We start from the raw sequence: 12715 nt of genomic DNA on the forward strand, positions 1-12715 counted from the left end.
TTTACTTTTATTTTTAAACATTAATGTACTGGCATTTAAATGCCAGTACATTAGCCTGTGTACGGATAGTACACAGGCAGTTGTTAGGACATACCTAAGTATGCCCTCACAACAGGAAATATGGTAAGACAGCCCTGGGGTACTTCAATGGACCCTGGGCTATCTGCCCATATATGGTATGCCCCTCAATCGCGTCACTGGAATTCCTGTGATGCGATCCAAGGGGCATTCCCCTTCTCATTTTCCCCTGAATACTGCAGTCCGCTTTGCTCGCAGCATTCAGGGTAATAACGGCAGAGATGAGACGTTTCTCTTATCTCCGCCGTTATAGAGCGGGGCTGCGGCTGTGTAATACAGTCATTGCCCCGCTCCTGACAACAAGTGCGCGCGCGGTCAGCATGAGGTGATGCGGCCGGCGCTGCACTAATGCAGGCACTGAAGACAGAACATGGGGGTGTTTTGCAGTGCGCCCGCCATATTCGGTCTTCACTGCCCCCGCCCATTAGTGCGGCGCTGGCCGCATCGCGTCATCCTGACGGCGCGCAAGTCTCGGGACTCAGGAGCGGGGCAATAGCTGTGTTACTCAGCCGCAGCCCCGCTCTCATACATTCATGTGTTACTATACTTATGTATACTATACAATGGAATAACGGCGGAGATGAAAGGTTTCTCTGATCTCCGCCGTTATAGAGCGGGGCTGTGGCTGTTTAATATAGCCATTGCCCCGCTCCTGACAAGTCATGTGGCCGGCGCTGCACTAATGAGCGGCGGTTCAAGCACTGAAGACAGAACATGGCGGTGTTTTGCAGTGTGTCCGCCATGTTCTGTCCGGCGCTCATTTGTGCAGCGCTGGCCGCATCACATTATCCTTACGGCGCGCACTTTTCTGGACTCAGGAGCGGGACAATGGCTGTATCACACAGACGCAGCCCCGCTCTCATACATTCATGTGTTACTATACTTAGCTGTTGTGGCGGAACGGGTGACTGTTACAGGCATTGTACCCAAATAAAGGTTAAGCCTGCCGCAAACCGTCGCACTCCCGCCATCCGGGTGCCATAGCTTAGATGGCGCCCGGTCTAGATGGGGATATGTCCCCTCAAACTGCATTACATTATGTTTGATAACCAGTTGATTATATTATTTTGTATTCAGTGCTGCTTCACTGTCCTCCCCTCTAGGGTTAATCTTATACTGAAGGAGAATGAGTCACAGGCTGCAAGCGGGAACTTGTCTGAGTGTAAATAAGAAAAAGGAGGGGGCAAGAGCAGGATGCACATGGCCTGATGCCTGAGGGAGGGGTGAGTGAGGGATATAGTGGTGCTGTGTGAGATCTCAGTTAGTTCCTGCCCAGGAGAGGATGAGATAGCCCCTGCCTGCAGCTCACACTGCTATCTACCTCAGAGATGGTACCTGACCTAGGGACAGTAATAGAGGACAAGTGCTGGAGTCCCATCTAACTAAGGAGGATCTGGAGACACCCCAAAGGATGAAAGGTACAGTGGAGAGACCCCATAGTGAGGTAGCCTGTCCCATCCAGCCCAGAGGGGAGAAGCAGCGATGCATTGGTTCTGTGTGTGTCTGTGTCTGTCCCTGTCCATAAACGCACCTCTGTGGCTTGTCCCCTGTTAATCTGTGTCGCCTGAATCTATCGCCCAGAATCTCATGGCGTAAACCGACCCCTACTGACCCGGTTTCACCACAGCTGTGCAGCCGCACAGCTTAGTATCGAAATACATGAAATAACGGTATCAAACAGTTTGGGGGTGCACGGCATTGAAACAATATCGAAGATGCAACAAATGCCCCCCCCCTCCCCCAGCAGCAAGGGCAAAGAGCAGCTCTCGCTCTGAGTCGACATAACTAGGTATTATAAGTTTGCCAATTCACTTGTAAGGCCCTAGTGTAATATCAAATACTAAAAGGGAAAAGTGGAGGTGCCAGCAGCATCCTAATTATAGTGGATATTAGAGATTGCTATTTGCACCTGTAGTCTATTCGGCAGTGATTTTATTTACAAGTCTCAGTGAGGGGTAAGCAATTATTCTGTGCAAATAAAAGGAACCTGAAATCACTTTAAGGGTATGTGCACACACACTAATTACGTCCGTAATTGACGGACGTATTTCGGCCGGAAGTCCCGGACCGAACACACTGCAGGGAGCCGGGCTCCTAGCATCATAGTTATGTACGACGCTAGGAGTCCCTGCCTCGCTGCAGGACAACTGTCTCGTACTGAAAACATGATTACAGTACGGGACAGTTGTCCTGCAGCGAGGCAGGGACTCCTAGCATCGTACATAAGTATGATGCTAGGAGCCCGGCTCCCTGCACTGTGTTCGGTCCGGGACTTGCGGCCGAAATACGTCCGTCAATTACGGACGTAATTAGTGTGTGTGCACATACCCTAACACGATCTTAAAAACCAATTAGGATACATTTCTTATATAGTTAAATGCTATGTACACCTGAAATAGTTTTATTTTTATATAAAAATCTGCATCCGTGTGTTTAGTGCAACTTTATAAATACTTTTTGAGATACAGCCGCTTTGTATCCTGTATACAGAGCAGCTGTATCTAGGGCTAAAACCTGTAGCAGTCAGGTCACTGACTGGTTCATTGTCAGCGGGTCCTGTGTCAGATCAAGCTGTTAGATGTGATCGATAACAAGTGGACCCTGCGTAATGCTCAATGTGGATACTGTACGGATAATCTGGGATATAAGGCTACATCAGTCATGAGTTCACATTACCTCTTCCGACATCCCTGCCGATTTCCTGCCTTCTGTATTGAATGGAGGTTTTAGGTATCCTCTGAAATACAGTGGTACCAGCTCATGGAAAGTAGATAAGCAGTCCTAATGGAAGAAATATAATCAACTATACAACGGTACAATTACAAAATTCAGACTTCATATGTTTTAGTGATGCGTATCGACTCATTACTCTTTAAAGAGGCTCTGTCACCACATTATAAGTGTCCTGTCTCCTACATAAGGAGATGGGCGCTGTAATGTAGGTGACAGTAATGCTTTTTATTTTAAAAAAAAAAACGATCTATTTTTACCACTTTATTAGCGTTTTAGATTTATGCTAACGAGTTGCTTAATGCCCAAGTGTGCGTATTTTTACTTTAGACCAAGTGGTCGTTGTACAGAGGAGTGTATGACGCTGACCAATCAGCATCATGCACTCCTCTCCATTCATTTACTGCTAGATCCCTATGTGCTGTCTTATACTTACACATTAACAATACTGAAGTGTTTAGATCGTGAATAGACATTCCACGGAATGTCTATTCACAATCTCAGCACTTTGTTACTGTTTCTATGGTAGTTACAGCCGAGGAAGCGTAATCTCGTTGTAACCTGTCATTTACCGCATAATCTCGCGAGATTACGCGTCCTCTGCTGTAACTACCACAGACATCCCATCTCATTATCCCATAGCATTATCCCTCTGCTACCAAACTTTATAGCTGGCAAAATGCATTCGCCAAACCCAGACTTGTCCATCAGACTGCCAGATAGAGAAGTGTGATTAGTCACTCCACAGAATACGGCTCTCGTGGCAGCGTGTTTACGCCACTCCATCTGATGCTTGGTATTGTGCTTGGTGATATAAGGCTTGCATGCAGCTGGTCAGCTATAGAAACACATGCCATGAAGCTTCCGGTGCAAAGTTCTTGTGCAGATGGTAAAGGGGTTGTATCAGGACCAACCTTTGCAAGAGAACAGTAGGTAGAAGGCCAAAAGTAGCAATATTAAATTTATAAAAATGTATTTACCATCAGTTATTTTTGCTCCCATTCATCTGTTGCACTCCTTCAGTCTTACAGGTAGGTGGGCGGGCTGTAACCTGCCACCAAGTGCTCGCTTTTTTACTTTGGCACGTGGGCGCTGCTCTCTTCCATTGTTATCCCCTATACTGTAGCACTCCAGATTTCTGTTATATAGAATACAATGAGACGGCTCTGGGCAGAAGGAGCCGTCCTGCTCATATAAACTCAGCAGGTGTCCGAGTTCACACGGGCAGGACAGCGCCTGGCTACTGCGCTATATGAATACACTGGTGGCTGGGCTGGAAGTGCTGCAGGATAGGATAATGAAACAACTGCACAAGCTAACTGAAAACAACAATGAATAAGGCATAGAAAATAGGTGACAAAACATCTGGAGATAGGGGCATATTCTGCAATCGACTAATGGGTGAAATGTATATTTAGATGTTAGGAATACAATTAAACATGATATTAGTCATGAGACAACCCCATTAATGCCAGAGGAGGTTTGGAAATCTGCAGTTAGAGTCAGCAGAGCGTTGGTGACGTTTATGCACTAAATGCGTCAGCACTTGGCGACCTCGCTCTGTAACATTACATCGTCTGCCAGTTTGTTGCAGTTCCTGAACACTTCTACTTTGATATAATATCACTCACCGTTGTTCTTGGAATATCTAGGAGGGAAGAGATTTCACTAACCTGTTATAAAACTTGCATTCTATTAGGGTAAGGCCACATGGTGCGTCGTTGACGCGGTTTTGTTGTGTTTGAAAACCGCATGTGGTCAACTGCATGCGTTTTCTGTCTCTGTAATGCTGCAGTTCTGTTACGTTTTTAAAGGAAATAATTGATGGACATCGTTTTCACCCGTTTTGAAGTTTGTTAGGTGCTGCCTGTATATAGGTCATTACAATGTATTGCAGAACTGTTAGCAAAAACGCAAGCAGTTCAGCAACAACATTGGCAGCGCGGTCATTAACTGCATGCGGTCACACATTATGAAGATGCACTTAACTGTACAAAAAACACATTGTAATATAATAGCAGCAGTCTGTCCATAACAAAACTTCACCATTGACTTCTATTGAAAAATGACTTGCTGCAGTTTAAAAACGCAACATAAACGCACTGTGACACCTTACCATCACAGGACCACGCTGGAATTCAGTGAGCTCTTTAGAACGACCCAATCTTTCACACGTTTGTAGAGTCAGACTGCATGGCGAGGTGCTGGATTTTATACACCTGTGGCTATGGGACTGAAAGAAACCCCCGAATTTAATGATTAAGAGGTGTGTCCCAATACTTTTGTCTATATAGTGTATGTAACCAATGCATAAGGGTCCATTCACACATTAAGGTTGATGTGCGTTTAGAACGGCACCAAAAATATGCAACCGAAAACCGCATGCGTTTTTTTTACCACAATTTGGTGCGTTTTTTTGATGCGGTTCGAACTGCACCTCAATCACAACGTGTGAATGGACCCTTACTGCCTGTGCATGCATTACACCGGGATTATCTCAGGACAGCCCTAGGTACCTCTGTATGGCCCAGGGCTATCCCTTAAAACCATCAGCACTATCCATAGTGGGACTGCCAATCAGGTAACAAAGCGATATCCCTTCCCTTGTGATGTTGAGATCTGTACAGATCCCATCATTACAAGTGTTAAACAGCCAGTATTGGAGTTGCTGCGGGAGAACACCAACTGCTGCAGATTGCACCAAGTGGTCAATGGGTACACCCATTCTCAAGATTCAACAGTCTAACCACCACTGATCAGAAATTAAATGTCTTTAATGGAAAAAGATAGTGGTTAAAGGGCTGAGCACATTGACATTATACAAATAGACAGATCCTGCAGGTAGTGTATGAAGACCGTATTTTGCATATTAGGCAACAAACGAACCAGGTATTTTATCTCCAGATGAGCAGAATTGCTGGCATAGGAGAACAGACCTTTATATTCCATTTAAATTGTAAGCTCTTATGGTCAGGGACCGCTCTCCTTTTGTCTCATTGGTCATTCATTTGTTTTCATTAATAAGTAAAATAACAAATAGTTACGTCTCCAATGATAAAGTGCTGCAGAATATATTTATAAAGATTATAATTACATACAGAGAATAAGCATCTGATAAAAAAAAAAAAATCTGAGCTTCTCACCCGCTGCTCCATGTTACAAATGTAAGTGAACCACTTCAGGCCTGCTGCCACATGGGTGATCTCGTCCGTGTAAATAACTTCCAGTACCTGTGCTGAACTTTCATCTCCCTGTGCCGAAAATCTTTGCAGCGTCTGAGGGTGGACATCTAGACCTCTTATAACAAAAAAAATAAAGTGTTAATACATTCTAGTGAAGATCACACTCACATCTCAGTGCAAATGTGGGCTCTGTATTGAAGCATTGCCCATCCAGCAATTCTGGCATGCATCGAGTAAGTACCTGCTGTTTGGTTTTCTCACACCCTGGTGTTATGAGGACTACACACATCACATTTAAAGGTTTATTACCTGGCTTCATGAACCATATGAACAATAGCCAACCGTCCAAGAAGGTCATGTGCTGTATCTGAAGCAGACTGCCACAAGCCTAGAAAAGATGATCATAGAAGTCCGTGCACAAAATGGACACGTCGCAGTGATTATTGATATTGTGTGCCTGGTATAAAAACAAACAAACATACCATTATGCACAGGAAGATCTCCAAAACGAGTGCCCAGCTCTACAAGCCGCTCCTCCAGCAAACTGTAATGCTGGGGAAGATAAGTCACAATCGGTTATTTGTGTCACATGTGAAACAAAGATCTCCAGCCATATAATAAGCGGAACAAACCTTTGATTCATCTCCAGCAACTTTCACAAAATCGGAGTAGAATTCTTTTGGAAGCCTCTCACCGGTCTGCAGTTGAAAGGTGGCGAAGCGAGCAATGATGTCCCAGGACAGGTCTATTGCCCACTGCTCAATATTTGCTAGAGAGTGCAGCAATGCTATTCTGCTGGCCTAGGGGAGCCAAAAATACACAACTATTTTGACAAAAATGCCAGAACAACAAGAATCAGGAAATTATACGATTCTCAGTACAGGTGGATACAAAAGAAATAATTTTGGTTCAATTTATACACGGTTCAGGGATAGAAACCGAATGTCTACTGTAAACCTCCACCGCAACTGAGGAAACCAGACGGTCCTGTCTGACACTGCAGCAACCGCAGTCGACTGCAAATTTTAGTGGCTCAAGAGTGTTCCTTAATTTGGAACTATAAAAACGTATATAGGGAAGAATCTTTATTATATACATTACCGATAGAAGAAACCATGAGTCTAGAAGTCTTTTTTGTAAATAAAATATAAAGTTTTATTAGATCAAATAAAAAAAAAAAAAGCTACCATTCAAAATAATAAAATTAAAAAAAATCGACACAGATGGAAAGGAGTACCAACAAAGGGGAATCACATCATCAATAATTATGGTAATAAGATATTGTAACAGAGCAAGTGAACGAAGTCTACAATGTCTATCACAGACCTACAGTGTATGTTAATAACAATATTAAATTTCAATATTTCAGCTTTGCATAGCAGACCCACAGAATAAACTGCTTAGTGCAAAATGTCCAATATGTAAGAACAAACTGACCTGTCATGCTGGATCCCTAAGTCAGCGTCCTGCCCCGACACGCGTTTCGGCTTCCACCTTCGTCTGGGGGTGGCGCTTACAGTTTTGAACTCTCTATTTATATGGTGACCAATTACAATGTGATCTGCTCCATGTGAAAGAATATAGTAAAACAAATGCCTTAGTTCATTGGCATCGACATGTTTCGTTTGTCAATGGCATCACAAGCCATGTGATCAGCATCATGTGTCTTGTGAGGCGAACACGCGCTTGTCTCCTCACGTCATGTCGCGTCCCACGTACATAGAGATACCAGCCAGAGGTGAGTTGCCACGGACGCTTGAGCATGCGCACTGAACCCAGATTTTCTATACACGTAATCAAATCACATAGAACTGGGTTAGAGAAGCCGATCTATATAGATGTTTCGCACTTATGGTATAATGTCTAAGACGTATGTCTGGCTACTCGTTATTTAATTAACCATATCCCTATTACTATGTAGAGCGAGTCTTGGTCATATATATATATATATATATATATATATATATATATATATATGTATATATAATTAATAGATACAAACAACACGTGCTAGAATAGTGAAAAATCAAATATACTACAATATAAAATGCGCATGTTAAGTAAGCAAATGTGAAAATAAATACACATAAAAAGTGTACAATCGGTTCATATCTAAACAGATGTAGGGTATACACAAATATGAATATATTCAATAATACTGTATAAATAATAAATACCAATAATCATTGCAATATATTGTATTGCGTGACCGTGATGATGAAAGATGATGTATATTCAAATATACTCGTGATAAATATATATATATTGAAAATAGTGATCTCAATATAAAAGTATATATGAAGAATGTATAAATATATAAATTATAATTGTGTGTGTTATACATAAAGTGATAAAAGTAAGTGATAAAAGTGCACATGCGAACACAAAATATTACAAAAATACGTGAACAAAACGAAATAGTGAATGCATTGCTCATGACCAGACCAACAATAAAAGGAAGGCAGAATACGACAACTTATTTCGTTCTTTGTTTGTAGAACCAAATACTATATTGCAGGTATTCATCAATGTACTGCTGATATAGAACATGACAAAAAAAAGTTGTGTTAGGTCACCTATATCAAGAAGAGTACGAAACAGAAAGAAACATAGTAAAAGTTCAAATAATATTACATTAACACATACTACAAATTAAAAAAAGCCAGAGTGCATTTCGCAATCGGAGAAAAGAGGCAAAGCCATGTGACTCATTGAGTCCACTCGGCTGCATAGTTCTTAATTTCCATATCCACTTACATTCTAATCTTAATAATTTCTTCATTAAATCGTCGCCTCTCATTTGTTTCTATATGGTCTATCCCCCTGACTTTTAACAATCTTGAGTTACAATTGTCGTGTAGTTTGAAATGGCAAGGTAGTTTTACATTTTTCCACTTTGTCTATTTCATGAATCTCTTCCGCTGATTCAATGTCTCGTACGTGTTCCCTGACGCGGACTCGAAGTTCGCGGGTGGTTAATGCTACATAGATTTTATGACATGGACACGTTGCATAATAGACTACACCACGTTTTGCACATGTAATGTGCTGCGCAATTTAGAAAATGTAATCTTCAGAGTTAGTAAAATCAACAGCACGTTCAATGTTGGGGCATGAGATACAGTCCCCACATGGGTAACATCCCCATTTTGGTCCCCCTTGATCCAAAGATTTTCCAGGTGGTACTGGAGTATAATAACTCTGGACCAGACGGTCTTTGAGATTTTTAGCTCGCCTGTATGTTACTGAAGGACAACGGGGTAAGATTTTATTTAATATGGGGTCTGCCTTTACTATAGGCCAGTATCTTTTCATATAATCTACCATCTCATTCCATCGGGAGTGATATGATGTAATGAATCTCATCTGATTTATTTCAGTTGTTTTCGCAGTTGGTTGTTGTAGTCTATTTCTCTCTGTATCTTGTGCTCGTTTTTTTGCCTTCCTAATGCATCGCTTACTGTATCCACGATCAATAAATCTACTCTCAAGTTCTTCTGCGCTTGTTTCTGGAAATCCTCCTTTGTAGAGCAAGTACGTTTCAGCCTAAGGAACTGACCTATTGGTATGGCAGAGATCGTTTGTTTAGGATGTGCAGATGCAGCATGCAAAAGTGAATTTACTGATGTTTTTTTCCTAAACAGATCAGTCTGGATATATCCATTATCATCACATTTGATCATAATATCCAGGAAATCCAATTGTTTATTGTCAGATTTGTATGTTAATCTGAGGTTTCGATCATTCTGGATTTAAATTGAACACAAATTGCTCTAAATGTTTAGATGTACCCTGCCAGACCATGAAGAGGTAGTCAATAAAACGGGCCCAAAAAAATTACCCGGTCCATCGACGCTCCATGGTCTGACAGGAATAGGTCTCTCTCGTTTGTATCCATTAATTATAGATATATATGACCAACACTCGCTCTACATAGTAATAGGGATATGGTTAATTAAATAACGAATAGCCAGACATACGTCTTAGACATTATACCATAAGTGCGAAATATCTATATAGATCGGCTGCTCTAACCCAGTTCTATGTGATTTGGTTAAGTGTATAGAAAATCCGGGTTCAGTGCGCATGCTCAAGCATCCGTGGCAACTCACCTCTGGCTGGTATCTCGAAGTACTTGTGACGCGACACGACGTGGATGAGACAAGTGCGTGTTTGCCTCACATGATACATGACGCCGATCACATGGTTTGTGATGCCATTGACAAACGAAACATAGCGCCGCCAATGAACCAAGGCATTTGTAATTGGTCACCATATAAATAGAGAGTTCAAAACTGTAAGCGCCAGCCACAGACTATAAGGCCCCATGCACACGAACGTAAAAACGCCCGTAATCATGGGCCGTAATTACGGGCCCATAGACTTCTATTGGCCACAGGTACCTCCCCGTATGCTTACGGGAAGGTGCCCGAGCCGTTGAAAAATATAGAGCATGTCCTATTTTAGGCCGGGAAGGCCCATAGAAGTCTATGGGGCTCCCGTAATTACGGGTGACTACGTGTGTGCACCCGTAATTACGGGAGCGTTGCTAGGCGACGTCAGTGGATAGTCACTGTCCAGGGTGCTGAAAGAGTTAACTGATTGGCAGTAACTCTTTCAGCACCCTGGACAGTGACTTCCGATCACGATACAAATCAACGTGTAAAAAAAATAGAAGTTCATACTTACCCAGAACTCCCTGCTTCTTCCTCCAGTCCGGCCTCCCGGGATGACGTTTCAGCCCATGTGACCGCTGCAGCCAATCACATGCTGCAGCGGTCACATGGACTGACGCATCATCCAGGGAGGTCGGGCAAAATGTCAAGAGAGGGACGCGTCACCAAGGCAATGGCCGGGTAAGTATGAATTTCTTTTACTTTTACCTCGGAAAGGGCTGTCCCTTCTCTCTATCCTGCACTGATAGAGAGAAGGGCTGCCGATTATTGCAATGTAATTTTGCAGCAAAAACGTGCCCGTAAATACGGGTGGAATACGGGTCGAATTCATGTGACCAAGGACCCGTATTTACGCCAGTATTTACGGAAGGAAAAAAATACGTTCGTGTGCATGAGGCCTTGGCGGAAGCCGAAACACGGGCCAGGACACTAGCTTAGGGATCCAGCATGACAGGTCAGTTGTTTGTTCTTACATATTAGCCATTTTGCACTAAGCACTTTATTCTGTGGGTCTGCTATACAAAGCTGAAATATTTAGATTTAATATGGTTATTAACATACATTGTAGGCCTGTGATAGACATTGTAGGCTTCGATCACTTGCTCTGTTACAATATCTTATCCTCAGGGTACATTATTTATTAAATGTATTTTTCTATATGCATTCCTGTACCAAGCCTTTGATGTCATGCATACTATATTACCATAATTAATGATGATGTGATTCCCCTTTGTTGGTACTCCTTTCCATGTGTCGATTTTTTTTATTTTATTGAATGGTAACTTTTTTCTTAAATTTGATCTAATAAAACTTTATATTTTATTTACAAAAAAAGACTTATAGTTTCTTCTATCGGTAATGTATAACTCAAAAGAGTACAGTCAGGTCACTTTAGGGAACCTACACTGTAAAATGTATGCCTTGTGGAGAGGTTGGGACACATATATACATGTAGGCTATTGGATTGTGTCGCACTTTAAAAGATTTGCTAATAACATTGAGAAACATTCATGGCTGCGATGGAACGTTAAACTCCCCGTGGTCGCTACGCCGACAGCAGGTTGAGATTTAAGTAAATCTATGATCGGTCAATGGAGCGCAGGATGTGGTAGAACATTGTGCGTCTACTCTTCATTCTTCAGGGATTTTTAAATTCTCTGCATCCCTGTACATTTCCTTGGATAAGGGGATTGTTTTTTAAATATATAGTGAATTTCCTTTAATCCGACATCCCATAATCCAGAAAAAGTGATATCGTTTTTGCAACATAGACCTGCAATACAATGTGAAATTTCACAATAACGGTAGAAGACGACTAAGCAAAGAACCAATAAGAAACGTCCTCTAATTAAAAAATACTAGGACTGTCCGATAATCCGTCACTTATGCCCCATTGATGTGGAATTTAATTTTACTATTCCACTAGATTACAGAAATCCTATTTAAGAACCTCCACAATGTACTCTGCTAAGTGGCTCCGAAAGGCAGAACTTTGCTTTAAAACGCCTAAATGGGATTCATAATCATCTCCATTTATTTATCTAAGATGTTGATCCAGAGGTTTTATCAGAACCACGAGCTGGAATGTGTTTTATTAAAATCCCGGGTTACTATAGATACTCAAATACTTACCGTTTCATTGAAATGTAATAAGTGCTACATGAAGCTTAGAAGGTTATTTGGATATTCTGGAAAAGGGATTTAAAATTTATAACATATTTCTAAATGTCTGCTTGTCAAAAATCAAAAAAGATAAATGGGGATTCATTTAGTGCCCAGTTCTCACAAAAAGATGAACAATATAGGATAGTGAGAATATCATTCCGCATGAAAGGCTATACCTAAAAATGATGAGATTGCTTAAAAAAAAAAAATTCCCTGGTTAGAAAAAAAAAAACAACAATGTGGGAAATTTTAGTCAATGGCCGACCAAATGGCCTCTGGAAAACGCGAAGCAGAGCGAACAGGTGATGAAAGGGAAGATTTTAGCCATATGCCATAAAAAACACCTTTAAAGACCGATTCCAGCCAGACATACAGGTTCTCCTG

General features: G+C 41.8%; 1 protein-coding gene across 7 annotated transcripts in view; it reads right to left on the reverse strand.

The window, feature by feature from the left end:
• Nucleotides 1-12715, reverse strand: part of RFESD (Rieske Fe-S domain containing) — a 44481-nt gene that overhangs the window by 1271 nt on the left and 30495 nt on the right. For 6 of the 7 annotated variants that reach the window (XM_075858290.1, XM_075858289.1, XM_075858286.1 and 3 more), the window contains 6 exons: nt 6623-6790; nt 6473-6542; nt 6300-6378; nt 5952-6105; nt 4925-5041; nt 2755-2859 (listed from right to left, as the gene is read on the reverse strand). In XM_075858290.1, coding sequence (XP_075714405.1) covers nt 2755-2859; nt 4925-5041; nt 5952-6105; nt 6300-6378; nt 6473-6542; nt 6623-6790 — 693 coding nt within the window. The remainder of the gene's footprint in view (nt 1-2754; nt 2860-4924; nt 5042-5951; nt 6106-6299; nt 6379-6472; nt 6543-6622; nt 6791-12715) is intronic. The other variant, XM_075858287.1, reaches the window with a different exon arrangement.

Source organism: Rhinoderma darwinii, chromosome 3 (assembly GCF_050947455.1).
Source record: "Rhinoderma darwinii isolate aRhiDar2 chromosome 3, aRhiDar2.hap1, whole genome shotgun sequence".
In the NCBI taxonomy this organism is placed as follows: Eukaryota; Metazoa; Chordata; class Amphibia; order Anura; family Rhinodermatidae; genus Rhinoderma; species Rhinoderma darwinii.